The sequence below is a fragment of the Camellia sinensis genome, chromosome 7, assembly GCF_055761805.1.
Source record: "Camellia sinensis isolate YWXY chromosome 7, ASM5576180v1, whole genome shotgun sequence".
In the NCBI taxonomy this organism is placed as follows: Eukaryota; Viridiplantae; Streptophyta; class Magnoliopsida; order Ericales; family Theaceae; genus Camellia; species Camellia sinensis.
The window spans coordinates 189,041,707-189,061,675 of record NC_138967.1 but is presented as its reverse complement, the minus strand read 5'-3'; the positions used below and the strand labels follow the sequence as shown (position 1 = coordinate 189,061,675).

At 39.7% G+C, this 19,969-nt stretch overlaps 1 protein-coding gene and 1 pseudogene across 3 annotated transcripts in view; both read right to left on the bottom strand.

The window, feature by feature from the left end:
• Positions 1-545: 545 nt before the first annotated feature.
• Positions 546-1,115, bottom strand: LOC145795534 (aquaporin PIP1-3 pseudogene; annotated as a pseudogene). The gene has a single exon (XR_014336610.1). The product of XR_014336610.1 is annotated as an aquaporin PIP1-3 pseudogene (transcript).
• A 1,311-nt stretch (positions 1,116-2,426) lies between these two features.
• Positions 2,427-19,969, bottom strand: part of EMB2729 (Alpha amylase family protein) — a 32,070-nt gene continuing 14,527 nt past the window's right edge. The window contains exons 9-21 of one of the 2 annotated variants that reach the window (XM_082880211.1): positions 16,208-16,298; positions 15,905-16,006; positions 15,654-15,756; positions 9,450-9,587; positions 9,252-9,323; positions 9,027-9,131; positions 5,615-5,692; positions 5,431-5,538; positions 4,758-4,838; positions 4,352-4,480; positions 4,066-4,151; positions 3,883-3,937; positions 2,427-3,144 (exon numbers count right to left, since the gene is read on the bottom strand). In XM_082880211.1, the coding sequence (XP_082736337.1) occupies positions 3,112-3,144; positions 3,883-3,937; positions 4,066-4,151; positions 4,352-4,480; positions 4,758-4,838; positions 5,431-5,538; positions 5,615-5,692; positions 9,027-9,131; positions 9,252-9,323; positions 9,450-9,587; positions 15,654-15,756; positions 15,905-16,006; positions 16,208-16,298 (1,181 nt within the window). In that variant the 3' untranslated portion in view covers positions 2,427-3,111. The remainder of the gene's footprint in view (positions 3,145-3,882; positions 3,938-4,065; positions 4,152-4,351; positions 4,481-4,757; positions 4,839-5,430; positions 5,539-5,614; positions 5,693-9,026; positions 9,132-9,251; positions 9,324-9,449; positions 9,588-15,653; positions 15,757-15,904; positions 16,007-16,207; positions 16,299-19,969) is intronic. The other variant, XM_082880212.1, reaches the window with a different exon arrangement.

The following is a 19,969-nucleotide window of genomic DNA, read 5'->3' as shown; positions in this document are numbered from 1 at the left end:
CACCACCATACAGTGTCCTCTATATGGTTATGACACCCCCATATAGTGTCCTCTACAACGTTATGACACCACCATCCAGTGTCTTCACCAATGGTCTGACACGACCATACAGTGTCTCTTATCCTCTTTTATTTTTATGTATTTTTCTTGTTTTATTACTCTCTCCAAACTCAAGTTGGTTAGTTCCTATCCCCCCTTGAGTTTGCGGGGGGCTGTTAAAATCCACCTACTCTCCACCTACTTCACCTACTTAAACCTACTCCACTAAACCTAACCCACTACACCACTACCACCTCCACTTCACCTACTCCTTACCTACTACACACTCACCCTCTTCTATATATAGGAATCATGAATCATTGTAATAGAAATCAATATATCAATCAATAATAATACATACAATTTATTCTCTCTCTTTCTCTATACATTATTTCTTACAAATAAATAAAAGAAGAATGGGTGTGCTTTCCTTAGTACTCCTCTCTCTGCCTTCAAAGTCGAGATTGGTCTCTCCAAACGAGGGCTCAACATTTAAATCATTGTAGTCCTCTGAAAAGGTTCTAACCATGTGCCACAAAATTGGCCCCACCATTATTTGCCTGATAGATAGATGGCTGGAAGCCCTTGACAACACCAGCACCACATATGGCACCAAGGCACTGCATCACTATGTAGAAAACAGCCCTTGTTAGGGACAGCTTCCTTGCCAGAAACAATCTAAAGGTCACTGCTGGGTTAATATGTCCTCTTGAGATACCAGCAGTGCAGTAGACAAGGGCAAAGATCATACCACCAAAAGCCCAAGCAATCCCTTGAATACCCACAGAGGCACACTTGGTAGGTGCCCTAACAACACCCATGACAGTCAAAAGAGTGATGTATAAGAAGAGGAAAGTGGCCATGAACTCTGCAATCCCAGCCCTGTAAAAGGACCATGATTTCAACTCCCCTGGCTCAAACAAGGGAGCTGGTGGTGGCTCCTTGTAGTCCTTGTCTGTCTGAGCTGCTGTGCCTATTGGTTGTCTCTCCGTGAACTTGTTAGCTCCAAGCTTCACATCCTCTTCCTTACCCTCCATTGTTGCTCTGTTTTTTTTTTTTTTTTTTAGAACTGTGTTTTTCTCTCCCTTTAGAGACTGAACTAAACAGTAGTAGAAAGAAAAGGTTGAGAAGGTGGTGTAGAGAGAAACCGAAGAGAGAGTTGCCGAGAGAGAGAGGTTGCCCTCTTCATCTCAAAGAGAGTTTATGCATGTTGTGTGTGTGTGTGGCTACTGTGTGTCTGTGGAGAGAGACCCAGCTAGAGAGAGATAAGAATGGTTGATCTTTGTATGTAGAGAAGTCGCCTCTGGTGGCAGCGAACTGGAAGCTATATGTATTGATAGAGATGACAGCGGAATAGGTTGAGGTCCGGCGGGCGGCTAAGGTGAGGTTGCCGCCCGCCGGGGAAGCGAAAATACTAGGTTCTAAACCTGCTCTGATGCCATGTAAAAATTTAATGTATAAAGAGAAATAGAGAATTGTATAGATATTGATTGTATTATTGATTGATATATATTGTATAAATTACAAATATGAGTGGCTCCTTATATAGGAGATGTAGGTGGTGTTTGGTGTAGCTGTTAAAACAGATTATAGATTATAGCTTAACAGATTATAGATTATGACTTTAATCAGAAGCGGTTAATCTGTTTGGTATAGCTGTTGGATTATAGATTTAAGTTGCTGAGTAGTGTTTGTTAAATAAGCTGTGAAGTAACTTTTTCAATTAATTTTTATTTTTTATTATTCACTATTTGTCTACATTTTTCATAAAAAATAATAATAATATTTAATAGTCCATTTAAGTCTTTTTCTATTTTTAAAAAAATAAAAAATAAAAAAATCTAAGAGTATAACGGTGAATTAACATGTCCACAGCAGAAGCTGATAATCAGAAGCAAGGGGTGAGCAGCTTCTCAGAATCAGCTTTTTTGACTTAAAATAAGTTGTTAGAATCAGAAGCTGTTTGAAATAAGTTTAACCAAACAGTCCAAAATAACTTTTTAAAAGCCAGAAGCCATAAGTTGGCTTAAAAAAGCTGCACCAAACACCCCCGTAGATGAAGTGGGTGGAGTAGGTGGAGTAGGTGAAGTGGGTGGAGTAGGTGGTAGTGGTAGTGGTAGGTTTTAACATTTTCCAAACTAAAATTTCATCAATATCACCAACTTTCCACTGCCACCATCACCTCCACAGCACACCGCCATCACCACGGTTACCGTAGCCATTACCACCGCCACCCTACCACTACACCACCACCTCCATCTCCACCTTCGTGTCGACACCATCACCACCAAACATAAAATATATATATATATATATATATATATATATATGTATATATTTCTGTTGAACACAAACGGAACAGTAGTGAGCTAATATAACTCAAGAAATTTGAAAGCAAATGTTATGCTGATTAATGAGATCTCTAATCATGATCTCAGAGTTCTCATGTAAAATACAAAACTTTCTGGAAACATTTCTCAAATGTGATCAAGCTTGCAAACTGCAACTGTTCAAGACCCTCTTTGAATCAGATTAATTACAAGATTTAAAAGTCTCTTTGCAACAGAATGTTCACCCCTGAACCAAAAACAGCCTTATAAATCAAACAACAATCACATTTACATTGCAGCATGATAGGACGTCTGTATGAAAGTCCTTAAACTGCAGGGGTTCAAGAACCCCCATTTTGTATCCAAATGTGCACGTGCTTTGAGTCACACGTAGACCTGACGAAACACTAGTAATTGTTCAATCTACACACTTTCATAAAGATAGAACGACACAGAGCTTCAGAGACAGAAATTGATCAACCACAACACAACCAGAAGTGTATGCCTCAGAATATGAGTGACCAAGGATGTGTATGAGCATCGAAGTTAATGGATCTTCTTCCCTTCTTGCATGCTAAGTTGGTGACCAAATCATCTAATTTTTCTATGAAAATTTGCCCTTCAAATCTTTTGGGTTAAAAAATGTAGCCGACATAAGTTAAACCAACTCATTAGATCATGATATTGACTTCAATGCCTCAAAAAATCACACGGTACTGCAAGATTGAGGATGTATGACAGTTCATATTCTCAAAATCCGGGTTAATTTGTAAACCTGCAGGGAAAGAAAAATGATTCAGTCCCAATTCAAAAATCATGTAATCTATATAATTGGAAAAAAAAAATTCAAATTACAACTGCATTCAGATTAATTGATCAAAATGCGATGTTGCTCTGAAATAAACCCTGATCTTCCTAATTGGATGAATGCATATGTGAGCCACAAGGGCATTACATCTATGACCTACGAAGGAGACACAGTAACAAAGGAGAAAGCACTGATTTTTATATTATGTACAGCTTAAGGGGTTGAAACACAAGTGATTGAGTGAAAGTTTCGTTGTTATGCTATCTAGACATGAAGAGTTTCTTAGGGTATTACAATTACAAGAATAATGTTTTTCCATAGTTGGCATGCTCATACCTATAATGAGATTGGAGTCTCAAAAGTCACACTTCATATTCTCGAAAGCCAATCTAACAGATCATGGCCACTAACACTTAGTTTGTTTCATCGGAAAACATTTTCCAACGGCAAAAACATTTTCATGTGTTTGGTTGCGATCTTGAAATTAATGTGCACTCGTATTAGTGGCGGTGTTAGTGGTGGTGTGTGGGGTGGTGGTGGTAGTGAAAGTAGAATGGTGGAGGTGGAGGTGGAGGTGGAGGTGACGGTGGTGGCAGTGGTAGTGTGATGACATTGGTAAAGCTTTAGTTTAGAAAATGTTTTCCTCAAACAACAAGAATAGCTCATCCTAGAATAATTCCCAGTCCAAATAAAACTTTAACCAACCTGAGCGCTTCTATAAGGCAGTGGCACTACCAAACAATTTCGGAGACCATCGATTCTGCCCAAAAGGGGAAAAAAATGTGTTAGAAAAGAATGAAGAGTAGAAATTAACCACAAAATAATGTAGTGAACCAAAGATGCTGGAATGTGCAATGCATGAAAAGAACAAACGAAGCAAACAATTACCTTTTACTAATAGTTCTTTGAATGTATTGGTCCTGCGCAATAAGTGCTTGACCACCATACTTCTTTTCATCCGTATTCAGTATGACCTGTGTCAATCATAAACTAGTGGAATGAAAAATGAATCGAACCCCAGATTCTTATGCAAGAAAGAGAAAGGAACTCTTTGGAAAAAAGGAAAGGAAAAAAAGAAGCAACCATGAAAACATGAAGTCTTCAGATCAAAGGCTAAAATAATTAGAAGCTTTAGATTAGCGAATCAATAAGAAAGGGGCAAAATGTCACTTACTTGATACTCTCCAGCTTCCTCGACACCTACACTGTAATTTTCATATGAAGTTGTGGGATGAAAATTGAATATGAACAAAAGAGGACCTCTTGAGTAAGATGTCACCTGTACCAGAGGAATAAATTGCCGCTACATTTAAGAGATATAAACGAATAACATAGTTATGCTCTTATTAGTGCACTTAAAAACAAATTTAGCAATAATTAGAAAGAAAAAAATATATGGGTATTTAAGATGAGAACTTCTACAAGAGGAAGATTCATAAAGCGTCTTTACTTTAAGAGACTCAATTTCACATCCACGGTATTACTAATACTGTCAACAACTGCTTCCCTGCATTGGTGATGTTATTGAGGAATAAGACTCTCAACACATGAAAAGGATACAGAGGAGAGAATAACTGTACCATAGTAGTATCATTCACATGGTGAATGTTTGGAAGGCCTCTTGAAAGAATTCTTTCATTTTCTTCCATGTTCATCATGTCCTGAGTGAGAGAGAGAGAGATAGGGAAAAGTAGTTCATTTTGCTATTAGTGAAACCCACAACAAAATTCTTTTTAATTTGATCACTATGAACACTCTTAATGAAATTTATCTCACTAATCATAGATACCATCTTTTAATTGGGACATGTCAACAGTAGCAACAAGAGAAGACTCAATATGGCAGATTAGTGAGAAATTGACTAGATATAGATATGAATTGACAGACAAGTATAAATATACTAAGGAGTGACTGTGTTGAAGCTTTAAATGTATCGCGACGACTTCGACCAAACTCCACGAGTGTGCCGAAGAAGGTTGTTTGGGATGATCTAAATAAATATTTTTTGACTTTTTACAAAAAAATGTACAAAGTGGTAGAGAGGTGATGTGACCCAAATAAGATAAAAAGACGTGCTAAAATAGGGGATGCCAAACAAACAGAATTAAACAAATTTGGCATTGTTCAACAAAAACATTTTCTTAGTGGGATATCTGATAGAATTGAACCCAACTTAGCACAATAAAGTAGAGCTCAAATGGTCATAACAAACATGCAATATCAATAATAAGATTTGAGTGATGAAACCGATACCTTATCAAAGTAAAGCAATTCAGAATGCACTCCATTTTCCAACAGATCCCAGCGGCGGTTAGCAAGTGAAAATGAGAAGTTGTTACTTTCCATTGGGAACTCTACCCTCTGAAACAACGAAAGAAGTTAATTGCCTGTATTCAGATCTTCAGGGATATTGAAGGGAGAGGGGGAAAGACCTCACCTTTGGATGCCCAAATTCATTGCCCATGAAGTTGAGGTAAGCATGGCCACCAATCGTAAAAGTAATTAATCTGATCATCTAGTCCCGAACAAAAAAATATATTCAGAATATATAGAATCAAATACACTCACAAAAGTAACAAAGTAACAACTGAAAAAAGAAGGGTGAAAAAATAAAAAGATGTGATGCATCATATGCTTTAGAATTCTCTCTCTCAATATACAAGAAAAGGGAGCACCTTGATACTAGACTTACAGAAAAAGGCATATCCAGGGGCCCTTTACTAACAAATCATAGCCGATTTTTGTTTTGGAATAAACTAACATATTACAAAAACTACAAAGGCCAATTTAGATAACTAGGCTTTAGATGCTTGATAAGTCATTGCAAATTGAAGAAATACACTGCACTGAGGCACATTTGCACTGAGAGGGTCCACTTTAAATGCAATGACAGGCTTATGCAAATTGTTAAAACCTATCACCTGTTAAAACATATCACTTACTTCACCCACTTAAACCTACTCCACTAAACCTAACCCACTACACCACTACCACCTCACCTACTCCACTAAACCTAACCCACTACACCACTACCACCTCCACTTCACCTACTCCACCTACCACCTACTACCACCTACTCTTCTATATATAGGAATCATTGTAACATTCAATATATCAATCAATAATACAATCATTTCTCTTTATATATTAAATCTCTACATGGTATCAGAGCAGGTTTAGAACCTAATATTTTCGCTTCACCGGCGGGCGGCAACCTCACCTTAGCCATCCGCCGGACCTCAACCTAGTCCGCTAGAATTTTCTACACATACCTTCACTCCGCTGCCACAAATTCCATCCGCTGCCACAAATTCCAATATCTGATCAAGCTTCTCCACATCAAGACCCGTCGGTTTCTCCATCAGCAAATGCTTCCTCTTCTGAGCAGCCAAGACTGCCCACTGCACATGAAGGCTAGCTGGCAAAGGCAGGTACACAGCATCACTCTTTAGTTCAGACTCTCCTCATTCTGCATCATCACGCCCAAAGGAAGGAATGGCTGCTGTTTTTCAAGAAATTAATTCAGGGAAGCCAGTGACCACAGGTATGAGCATGCCTATTGCACATGTGGAAGAAAGTTGGCAAATGGCTGAATTCTACAGCAACAAGATTCTTGTAGAGTACAAAAATAAGGACCCAATTATAAAAGATAAAAAACTCAACTTCTACTCCAAAGCGTGCTGTCAAAACTGCACGCCTAAAAGCATCAAAGCCACAATCTGTCACAAGAACAGCCACCCACTCTCTCTCTCTCATCCTTTTTGAAAACACACTTTATTCCTCTCCATGTGATGTTGCCTCACTCTTGATTCTCACTCTTTCTTTTGTCAGACTCCTCTCCCCCCCACCATGTGCTGTTGCCAGCACCCATTATAGAATATATATCTATTTAAAAAAAAAAAAAAAAAAAAAACTCCAGTCACCCATCCACAAATATTATTTTTTATCCCTTTTTTTTATTTTATTTTTATTATTCAACAAAAACAACATTACCAAAATAACACCACAAACATTCCACACAATTGTCATTTCTTCATGCCGGGGCTCCACCCCGATCACAATTTTACACAAAAAAAAAAAAAACCACCACCACACACCCCCACACCCACAGTGGGATTTGTCTTCTCTACTCTGCTGCAGGTCTCTTCTTCTTGCCTCCGTCTTGGACGGTCCTAGCCGGTGTTGCCTCCGTGTTTCCCACGCCACCGAGCACATTCACTCCCACCTGCTCCTCCACTACAACATATGGCGGCCCTCCAAATCGGAACATAACGGTGGCCTTCCGCTTCAGCTCCTTATTTTCTGGCTTTAGTACACTTATCTCTGCTCGCGCATCCTTATACATGCGTTGGAGCAGAGCCAGTTGGGCGTTTAACTGTTGCACCTCATTTGTCCTACTCTGCAGTCGGTGCGACAAGTTTGTGACCGCAGTCATGGTTTCCACACATGACTTCAATGTATACTGATTGGCTTCAATATCGGTTTGTACTGCCATTTTTTGCTCCACCGACCGCATCGGAAAGTTCAACGGAGCAAAACCAGAGGTGTTTGGTTGAGGTTCACAGGCCGCCACACCAGTTGTCTCTCTTGTTGACTCGTTGAGGTCTGGAAAGAGAGTGAGCAGACCACGGGACGAAGAGGCCATATTCTGGGTAGTTGAACGGGAAGACGAGGCCATGTTATGGGTTGCTAAGTGTTTCAGAGAAGGGTTGGTTACAGAGTGTTACAGCGTATCTCTCTCAAGACAACGAAGAGTTTCTCAGAGGTTTTTAGCCAGTTTTTTGTCTCTGCCTCTGCCTCAGCCTCAGCCTCAGCCTCAGCATCCGTCTTGGTTAAATAGACATGGCAGACACGCGCATCGCGCGCCACTTGACGCCAGACGCCAAAACGGGCGCGCAAGCCAATGTGGTGACGCGTCTCGCCATCATGTCCGGCACATCTTTTTATGACTTGGGCTCGCCTTTTGATGGCACGCCTTTTTATGGATTGGGCACGCCTTTTGATGGCACGCCTTTTGAAAGATTGGGCACACCTTTTGAGGGTGCGACTTTTTAAGGGTCCGACAAGACTCTATAAACTGTCCCGACATTGATTCCGGTTAGCTCCTTCAAGGGTCCGACAAGACTTTGTAAACTGTCCCGACATTGATTCCGGTTAGTTTCTACAAGGGTCCAGCAAAACTCTGTAAACTGTCACAACAACTGTCACAACATTGTCTGCTACAACGGTCCGACATGACCCCATAAACTGTCTTCTACATCGGTCTGACACCGCCATCCAGTATCCTCTACACCGTTATGACACCACCATACAGTGTCCTCTACAACGTTATGACACCCCCATACAGGGTCCTCTACATCGTTATGACACCACCATCCAGTGTCTTCACCAATGGTCTGACACGACCATACAGTGTCTCCTATCCTCTTTTATTTTTATGTATTTTCTTGTTTTGTTCCTCTCTCCAAACTCAAGTTGGCTAGTTCCTATCCCCCTTGAGTTTGCGGGGGGCTGTTAAAACCTATCACCTGTTAAAACCTATCACCTACTTCACCCACTTAAACCTACTCCACTAAACCTAACCCACTACACCACTACCACCTCACCTACTCCACTAAACCTAACCCACTACACCACTACCACCTCCACTTCACCTACTCCACCTACCACCTACTACCACCTACTCTTCTATATATAGGAATCATTGTAACATTCAATATATCAATCAATAATACAATCATTTCTCTTTATATATTAAATTTCTACACAAATCAAAGGTGCCTAAATCAGACCCAAAAAAAGCACAATTTTTTATGTTGTAAGGAAACAAAATAATGACAAAAGCATACTTTATGCAGTGAACACCCTCTAAACAATAATGCCCTTTTGTCAGAAGCATGCTCCATGGTTTCACCAAACAATATTTCTGCAAATGACCGTCCTCCAGATATGGACTGCCAAGCAAGAAAGTAACAATGAGAGACGTAAGTTTTCAAATCACTGATAAACTAGCAAATTAAATGCAGATGTTGCCATGTCAGATCTGGCACATGATGTGAAACAAGGGATGATACCTGGTTGTGATTTTCAGCATACAAAAGCATTTTATCAGCACTATGCCTGTTGCCCACTAATGTGCTCACAATCTAGAACAAAATGAATTAAACAAGCGATGAAATAGACCAAAAAGAATAAAATAGCCAACATTTGAATGAGGAAACAATTAAATTCCAAACAACACAAAGACAGACTGTGATGGTTAAATGACGAACCTTACTCATGCTCCAATCAGAGTCAGGAACATTCTCAAGTAATGATGACCACATCTCAGATGCCGAAAGATTGACGAAGTAATCAAAGCCTAATCCTCCTAGGGAAGTTGGCTCAGATAGCCCAGGATAAAGTGTTGCCTGAACAATAAGAAGCCAAGAGAGACCATAAATGCCCACAGGGGAAAAAAAAACCACACACACACACACACATGGCCTCATAACTTAATATGAGCAATTTCAATATTTTCCTATTAATGGGAAGATATGTTAAAATAATCACAAGAAGAAAAGCTTGCATAATAGAAATCGAAAAATACTGATATGAATTTCCACGGCCATAACAGGCAACAACCAACAAGTAGTGTGACTTGAAGTTCTAGAAAGAACTTGCAAGATATCTTATCCACAGAGTCCCCAACTGATTATTGAGCTTTGATGTTAGCATTGCCTTCCTGATTATTCTCAACTTCCATTTACTCCCATTATTAGGTAACTCTCAAAGAAATTGGTCAAACCGTAAGCAATAAATGCTAGCAGGTAATGGAAGCCAATGGTAATGAAAAGCTTCTACTTAGCAGACTTGTGTCATAAAGTTCATGGATAAATATTCTGATACGGGCTCATATAACATCATAACTAATAATCATTTTAGTGTTTATGTCTCCATCTGAAAAGAAAAAATGAAAAAATTACCCACATGAGCGTAGTTTTAGAGAAGAGAAAGAGTTAAGGAATGAGTTAGACTTCATTCCCTTTTATATTGATAATTGAGCAATTACAAGCATAGTCTAAGTAATCAAAAAATGAATGAATAAGAATACAACCAATTATTTCCTATTCTAAAAATTTCCTATTCTAACACTCCCCTCAAGCTGGTGCGAAGATATCTCCCATGCCCAGCTTGTTGAGAATGCCATGAAAGGATTTGCTCCCTAGTCCCTTGGTGAGAACATCAGCTAGTTGGTTCCCAGTCTTCACAAATGGAATACATATGGTGCCACTAGTGAGTTTTTCCTTGATGAAATGCCTATCAATCTCCACATGCTTAGTTCTATCATGCTGAACTGGATTATGAGCTATGTTGATTGCGGCCTTGTTGTCACAGAATAGTCGCATAGAGTCAGTCTAATGGATTTCCAAGTCTCCCAACAATAGTTTAATCCATAGTAACTCACATATACCCGGAGTCATAGCCTTGAAGTCTGCCTCAACACTAGATCGAGCCACCACATTCTGTTTCTTACTTCGCCATGTGACTAGGTTGCCACCCACAAATGTGCAGTATGCGGAAGTTGATCGTCTGTCAGTGACTGATCTAGCCCAATCTGCATCAGTAAATGCCTCCACACTGAGATGGCCATGTTTTAAGAAATAAAGACCTTTTCCAAGAGAAGACTTCAGATATCTCAAGATTCTCATAACAGCCTCCAAGTGGGAAGTTCTAAGAGCATGCATAAACTGGCTCACTATGCTCAGGGCAATGGCAATGTCTGAACGTGAGTGGGATAAGTATATGAGTTTGCCCACTAGTCTCTCCTGTCCACTGGATCTCCCTCTTGATCCTCACTTAGTTTCTGGCCCGGTCTACCTCCAAGCATTCTAGTTTCCTTTAGCAAGTCAAGTATATACTTCCTCTGGCATATGAAAATGCCATCCTTGGACCGAACTACTTCAATGCCCAAAAAGTACTTCAAATAGCCTAAGTCTTTGATTTCAAAGTCTTTGGCTAAGTATTCTTTCAAACAAGGAATCTCCTCAACATCATCTCATGTCAGAACAATATCATCAACATAGACAATAAGAGTTGTGGTCTTTCCATGTGAGGAGTGTTTTACAAACAAGGTGTGATCAGGTTGACTTTGCTTGAACCCACATTTCAGCATAGCTTGAGTAAACCTCTCAAACCAAGCCCTAAGAGACTGCTTTAGCCCATAAAGTGACTTTCGGAGCCAACATACTTTACCGTTGGACTTAGCATCTGCAAAACCAGGAGGAATCTCCATAAAGAAAGGCATTCTTCACATCAAGTTGATAAAGGGGCCAATCCAAATTTGCAGCAAGAGAGAGTAAAATTCTCACAGAATTCATCTTAGCAACCGGTGCAAATGTCTCTTGGTAATCCACCCTATAAGTCTAAGTGAAGCCCTTTGCAACCAGTCTTACTTTGTATCATTTTATGGAACCACCTGCTTTATGTTTTACCGTGTACACCCACTTACACCCAACTAGATTTTTGCCGCTAGGTAACTCCACTAACTCCCAAGTGTCACTCTTGCTAAGAGCTCTCATCTCTTCCATCATGGCATACTTCCATTCAGGAATAAAAAGAGCATCCTGAAAATTGGTAGGTAGACTCACAGAAGACACTTTAGACAGAAAAGCTTTATATGAGGAAGACAGATGAGAATAAGAGACATGATTACTAATAGGATGCTGAGTACATGACCTAACCCCCTTCCTATTAGCAATGGGAACATCAAGATCTGAAAAACCAGGAATAGAAGCACTAGAATCAGAATTACCTGAACTCTCAGTAGAGGTGGGTCACCCTGGACACTCATCCAGAGAAGAAGTTGGCAGTAGAGGAAGAAAAGTAGTCTCTTGAATCCAAGTGACTTGTTGTCTGTCCTTGTCCCTGATATAAACTTTGCATGCTTCCTTTTCCTCAACAACTGTTGGCTCATCATTCGCTATCTATTTAACAGGACCGGGAATCTCTTCACACCAAGGCTCCCTCGGAAGGGATGACTGTGATACCGGGGGGGTCAAAAAATAGGGCTGAGACTCAAAGAAAGTAACATCTATGGAGACAAACCATTTGCGAGTGGGAGGATGATAACACCTATAACCCTTTTTGGTGGCAGAATAACCCAGAAAAACACACTTAAGAGACCTGAGATCCAATTTACCACGAGTGGGTGAATGATTATGGACAGCAAACGCAACCAAAAGTCTTAGGAGGAATGGAGAACCCGGAAGGAGTAGACCCGAACAAAACTTGAAGGATGTTTGTTTTTGAAGAACTTGGGTAGGAAGACGATTAATCAAATAAGCAGCAGTAAGAACCGCGTCCCCCCAATAGGATCGAGGAACCCGCATCTCAAAGTATAGACAACGGGCGACATCAAGGAGGTGGTGATTTTTTCGTTCTGCAACACCATTTTGTTGAGGGATATTAGTGCATGAAGTTTGGTGAATAATGCCACGAGTGGCGAAGTATGTGGCAAGGCCACAGTCAATATATTCCCCCTCATTATCAGAACGTAGAATTTTGACAACCGCCCCAAATTGAGTACAAACCATTTTATGGAAGTTTTGAAATACAAAAAAGACCTCACTTTTATCTTTCATCAAATAGACCCAAGTGGCCCTGGAATAATCATCGATGAAGGTAACAAACCATTTTTACCGATTAAAGACACAAAATGGGATGGACCCCATACATCAGAATGAATTAAAGAAAATGGAACTAAACTTTTATTAAGAGAATGAGCAAAAGAGGCTTTGTGTTGTTTTCCAAGTTAACAAGACTCACATTGAAAATCTAACACATAATTTTTCTCAAAAACAGAAGGAAATAAATACTTAAGTAATAAAAAAGAGGGATATCCTAAACGACGGTGCCACAGCCAAATGTCTTCCTTGGTAGATGGCAACTGAATAGATAAGTAAGCCAACTTGTTGGTCTGATCCAGAATGTAGAGACCATGTTCCTCGCCACCATATCCAATCCTCTTCCTCGTAATGAGGTCCTAAAAAAGACAATGATCAGGAAAAAAACGTCACGCTACAATTTAAGTCACGAGTAATACGACTCAAAGATAAAAGATTAACACCAAAATTTGGAACATGGAGGACAAAGGACAAAGGGAGGGAAGAGGTAGCATGAATTAAACATTTTCCGGACATCGAGGACATAGTAACATCAGCATAATGCCCTTTTTCCTGACTTGATAAAGGGTTATCCTCTAAAAATAAATTAGAGGAGCCAGACATATGGTCGGAATCACCAGAATTAATAATCCATAGTACAGTCGTATGAGAGAGCAATGCACACGGAGAGGAAGTCAAGTTACCTGAATAGGCAAAAGAAAAAGAGGGTGCACCTGTAGCATAAGTGGAGGCTCGACGGTCCAGCAAATGGCGAAGAGCAATCTCAAAATCCGAGGTAGATAATCCCGAAACATCAGTAGCAGGGGAGACAACTGGAGAAGAAGATGGTGGCTTAACAGTGCCTAAATAATGTGCCCAAGCATTAGCCCCTCGGCCTCTAGACTGACCAGACCTACCCCCTCGAGTACTAGGACGGTCTCCTCGGCCACCAGAAGGAGGAGTCCCATGCAACTTCCAACAGGTCTCTCATGTGTGGCGAGGTCGACGGCAGTAATCACAGAGGAAGAACGAGAACCACGGGTCACACAGTCTCCATCGCGAGGGGGTGCAGAAACCAAGGCCTAGCGATCAGGAGTAGTAGAAGGAAGCATCGCAGAGCGGCGACTCTCCTCGTTCTGCACAAAAGCAAAGGCTTCTTGGAGAGAAGGAAGCACATCCATGTCAAGTACTCTGCTTCGAACCGGATCATACTCCATATTAAGGCCTTCCAAGAACTTGAAGACCCTCTCTTGCGCAACAAATGTCTAGTAACCAGCAGAATCAGTGGGACAGACAGGCTTGTAATGCTGAAGGTGATCAATTCACTTCCACCTATTGCTAAGGAAGATAAAATATTGGAGGATCATCATCTCACCTTGTACCGACCTTTCAATGGAGCGACGTTACTCGAAAGCCTGTGAGAAGTTCCCCTTCTGGAAGTAAGTGGTAGTCACGGCCTCCCAAATATCCTGGGCAGTGTCCATAGAGAGATAGCCCTCTCCAATCTCCGGGACCATAGAATGTATCAACCAACCCATAATAAGGGAGTTAGTGATCTCCCATTGATCATAACTCAGGTATGTGGTGAGGGGTGCCCGGATTCTGCTATCAACAAACCCCATCTTCCCTCTGCTCTTCAAAAAAATAGTCAGGCTCTGCAATCACGCTAGATAGTTCTAACAATTGAATAGAGAAATGGTGATTTTAAGGCTAGGGTTGAGATTATTAGTCATAATAGAAGAGATAAGGGAACTCTCGCTCTTAGGTGGCTAAGAGATTGTGGACTCACTAGTGAAATTTGCCATGAATATGCTACTAAGTAACCCTCAAACCTAGTGCCAATCACAAACTCAGAAGATGGTAGAGGAATAACAAACACTATGACCACAAAGAGATCAACAAAAGAATATATATTATTATTTTATTTTTATTTTTTAATGTATCATCATTTTTTTTTTCCTTTTTTTTCTCTTTTTTTTTTAAATTTTTTTTGTGTTTTAAACAAAGTCTAGGGTGAAACCATTACAGGAGATAGTCACGAGGAGAGAAACAATGATACCAAGAAGCCGAAAACAGCCTAGGAGGCAGGAGAGAAGCCGACAGAGGCCAAGAGGGCCAGTGGAGCTGCCAACAAGCCCCTAGGAGGCCAGAGGGGCTGCCGCCTAAGCCGAATAGGCTGTCGGGGAGCCCAAGCAAACTGCCGGAGGCCTGGGTAAGGCTGTCGGAGGCTGGTTTGGGCTGGGTGAGGGTCGACAGTGGCTGTCGGAGGGTCTACAGTTGCTGTCGGGACTCCTGGACTCAAGAGAGGACTGCCGACAGAGGAGAAGAAAGGTAAGGAGGGATGGGCTAAGGTTTTGGCTCTGATACCATGTAGTTTTAGAGAAGAGAAAGAATTAGGGAATGAGTTAGACTTCATTCCATTTTATATTGATAATTGAGCAATTACAGGTGTAGTCTGAGTAATCAAAAAATGAATGAATAAGAATACAACTAATTATTTCCTATTCTAACAATGAGAACTTTGTAAAACTGCTGTGAAGCATTTGGAGAAGTTAATGTAAGATTCATCTCAGCACTGAAGGATAGATTCAAAAATATGAAGTGATGCATCAATATTACATATGAAAAGATAAAGCAATCATCGACCCCTTGGCATAGATTTCATCAAGCACGTAATAAAAATGTCTGGAGATTAATGCACCAAACCATCATGGACATACTTGCAATCGAGAGGCATGATAACATGTACTACTATCAGATGTGTGTTCTTATGTTAGTATTAAACTTTTACACATTTATTACAACGAAAAGCATATAATAAGAATTACTTACATCTTCAGCAATTGTTATTATACTGGGGTGAAGAGCATGCAATATCTCATTTGCTAAAATGAGGTATATTAAAGCATCCTTGTCAACATATTGGTTACAGTACCTGCAACCAAAAAACCCCAGTAAAAATAGATGTAATCATTTCAAAACAAATTCTTAACAAATCATGACCAAGTTTCCAAAAATTCTGTTTGCTATGTAAAAGTGGTTGCATGTTCTTTGATAAAGTACTTAAGCCATAGATGCCTTACTCTTCCATATCACCCGTAAAAGAAGCAAAACCATTGTGTGTATAAATCATCGATGCAAGTGAATGGAACTGGAAACCATCAATTTGATACTCTACCACCCACCTGTTCCAAAATCATTGCACAAGAAATGCACACTACTGACTTAAAAGATCATGTAGAGGCAAACTCCAACACGAGTTCAACCATAGAATCAACCAACAGCATAAAACAGTTAACAAAGTGCAACATAAGGTAAAAATAAATGCCACAAATATGCAACTTCACTATTTTTGAGATGAAAAATTGCTGATGCTTCACATTTACCAATTCAGATTTGAGAGAAGAAAATGCAGCACATCAATGTCTCCATATTTGAACATTCTGGTACCCCAAAATTTGTGATACCCTCGTTTACCTAATGATCCAGGAAAAGTTCAGATCATCAATAGGAAAAGGATAAACAGAAAATAGCCCAGTTTGCAAACCCATTAAACCAAATTCAGTTCCTTCGGCGGTCCAAAACCACAAACAGTAAAAGCCACAACCCATGGCTTTTAAAGCCAGAAAGAATCCACTACTAATTTTCATCAGCATATGCAGCTTTATAAATTCCATGAAGGAAATGGCAAGGACCACACTTGCAAGTTTGGAGCAAAAAACTGAAGTTCCATATAAGGCTAATTGTAGGAAGGAAATCTCAACATGTATAAAACTTACCCCCTTTCCAAAGAGACATTCAAAGCAAGCATATGGTATGAACAGAGACATTACACACAATTATACAAGCAAAGATGCAGGCAGCAAGTTGGAAATAAGATTGGACAATAGTGCAAATTTCTAGATTGGAGACACAAGATAAAAAGGGATTCCAAACACACATTTTTTTTTAAATATTTAAATTAGAGGAGTATTTTGAAACTTATTTTCCAAATTATGTGGTTGCTAAATACGTTTCTTGAAAATGTGTTTAGTAACCGCGCTTTTTCATTTTTCAATTTTGAAGTAAAAAATTGTTGGATTTGAAGGAGGAGCCTACTAACAATCAAATTTTAAAGAAACGTGGTTGTTAACCACGATTTTAATGTACTACAGTGTTTTTTTTAGTTTTGTATTTATGTCAAGGGTGGTGCTGGAAATTTGTGTTAATGTATATAATAAGATAGTGGCATGTATATAATATGATAGTGGTGTTGGTGGAAGATAGTGGCATGTATAGAATATGATAGTGGTGTTGGTGGCAGATAGTGGCATGTATATAATATGATAGTGGTAGATAGTGGTAATATATAATATGTAAGTGGCATATAATGGGTTATAATGATGTTTCTAATATCTCCTATATAAGGAGTGTCATTTGGTCTTGTAAGATAAGAAGTTTTGAATATAACAGAAATATATTCCTTCTTCCTCATATTTTCGGAGTTCTTCTTCCTCATATTTCCTAAGTTGGTATCAGAGCAACAAAAAACACAGCAGCCCTAAAACCGTCATAGCCATGTCGGAAGTCACGTCCGAAACCACTTCAACCCCTGCCGCTGCCATTCCAGTGAAAACGTCCAACTCTCACTCTGTCCAAATCACCACCATCCGCCTAAATGGTGATAATTTTCTCCGCTGGTCACAATCTGTCCGGATGTATATCCGTGGGCAAGGAAAGATCGGTTACATCACTGGTGACAAGAAGGCTCCTGCTGTTAATGATCCGCTGTTCGACAGTTGGGACGCTGAAAACTCCATGGTTATGACATGGTTGGTCAATTCCATGGAGGAGGATATAAGCTCTAATTACATGTGCTATACTACTGCACAAGAATTGTGGGATAATGTTAGTCAGATGTATTCTGACCTAGGAAATCAATCTCAAGTTTTCGAATTAACTTTGAAGTTGGGAGAGATTCGTCAAGGAGATGATTCCGTCACCAAATATTTCAATTCGTTGAAAAGGTTGTGGCAGGATCTTGACATCTTCAACACATACGAATGGAAATCGGTTGACGACTGCAACCACCACAAGAAAACTGTGGAAGACAGCAGTATTTACAAGTTTCTTGCCGGCCTCAACATTGAGTTCGATGAAGTGCGAGGAAGAATTATTGGCAAACCTCCTCTCCCATCCATTGGCGAAGTATTTGCCGAAGTCAGAAGGGAAGAGAGCCGAAGGAGCGTCATGCTTAAGAAAAAAGGTACTGGTGAATCAATTGAAATTTCTGCTTTAATTAGTGATGCTGCGGCCAACAAGGCTGCAAATTACCAGCGCAGGTTTGATGATAAGCCACGGGTCTGGTGTGATTTTTGCAACAAGCCTCGCCATACACGTGAAACGTGTTGGAAGATCCATGGCAAACCTGTCAACTGGAAAAGCAGCAAACAAGTAGAGAAGAATCGTGGCTTTCCTACCGCTAATGAAGCCAATTCAGGTCCCTTCAACAAAGAGCAGATTGATCAACTCTTAAAGCTGATAAAATCCAACTCCTCATCCGGTACTCCTAGTGTTTTGTTGGCACAAACAGGTAGAAATCCTAAAGCCTTCTCTTGCCTAAACTTCTCTCCGTGGATCATAGATTCCGGTGCCTCCGATCACATGACTAGTTTTTCCCATTTATTTAGTACCTATTTCCCTTGTTCTGGTCATGACAAAATCAGAATAGCCGATGGTAGTTTTTCACCTATTGCAGGAAAAGGATTTATTAAACTAACTGAGAAAATTAATCTCAATGTTGTTCTTCACGTCCCCAACTTAGCCTGTAACCTTTTGTCTGTCAGTAAACTATCTAAGAATTCTAATTGTCGTGTTACATTTTTTGAATCCCATTGTGAATTTCAAGACCAGAACTCGGGGATGATGATTGGGCGTGCTAGGATGCTTGAAGGTCTTTACTACTTTGATGAAGTACCTGTTAGTAATAAAAAAGCTCAAAGCTTTAATAGTACTAGTTCAATCTCTGTTCGAGAAAAAATAATGCTATGGCACTATAGGCTAGGACATCCTAGTTTTCTTTATCTGAAACATTTATTTCCAGAATTATTTAAAGGGATTGATTGTTCTTCTTTTCATTGTGAAAGTTGCATTTTTGCAAAATTTCATCACTCTACTTATTTGCCAAAACCTTACCAGGCTTCCAAACCTTTTTATTTGATTCATAGTGATGTTTGGGGCCCTTCTAAAATCACTACTCTTTCTAGTAAAAGATGGTTTGTTACATTTATTGATGACCATACCCACTTATGTTGGATTTATTTGATGAATAAAAAATCTGACGTGAAAAATTTATTCACAAATTTTTACAATATGATTGAAAACCAATTTCAAACCAAAATTGGTATTTTACATTCTGATAATGGAACAGAATATTTCAATGAGCAGTTGGGTGAGTTTTTGGAAAAAAATGGGATTTTTCATCAATCTACATGTCGGGATACCCCTCAACAAAATGGCATTGCAGAACGAAAAAATAAACATCTACTTGAAATAGCACGTGCTATAATGTTTTACATGCATGTTCCTAAATATTTATGGGATGAAGCAATTTTAACAGCCTCTTATTTGATAAACAGGATGCCTACAAAGGTGTTAACATACAAAACACCTTTTGATTCTCTCAAAACTTTTTTTCCTGACACGAGGTTGTTTTCTGATTTACCCGCCAAAGTTTTTGGATGTACTGCCTATGTTCATGTTCCCAGTCAATTTCGTTCAAAACTTGGCCCCCGTGCTATAAAATGTGTTTTTTTGGGTTATTCCTCAAACAAAAAGGGGTATAAGTGTTTCGATCCTCAAACCAAGAAATTTCATGTGAGTATGGATGTGTCATTTGTGGAAACAAAATCCTATTTCCCCAACACTTCTCTTCAGGGGGAGACAAGTGGAGTAGAAGACCGTTTTTGGGGTATTTCTATCCCGCTCCCCAATGTCATTTATCCTACACAAAAACCACATCTGTCTGATAATGATCACTTAGGAGAACCAAGTTCTATGGTGCCTAGTCAAGAAGATTCTTGTTTAGGGGGAGAAGTACTACAATGTTAGAATTTACCATCACTTACCACCACTACCACCTCACCTACTCCACTAAACCTAACCCACTA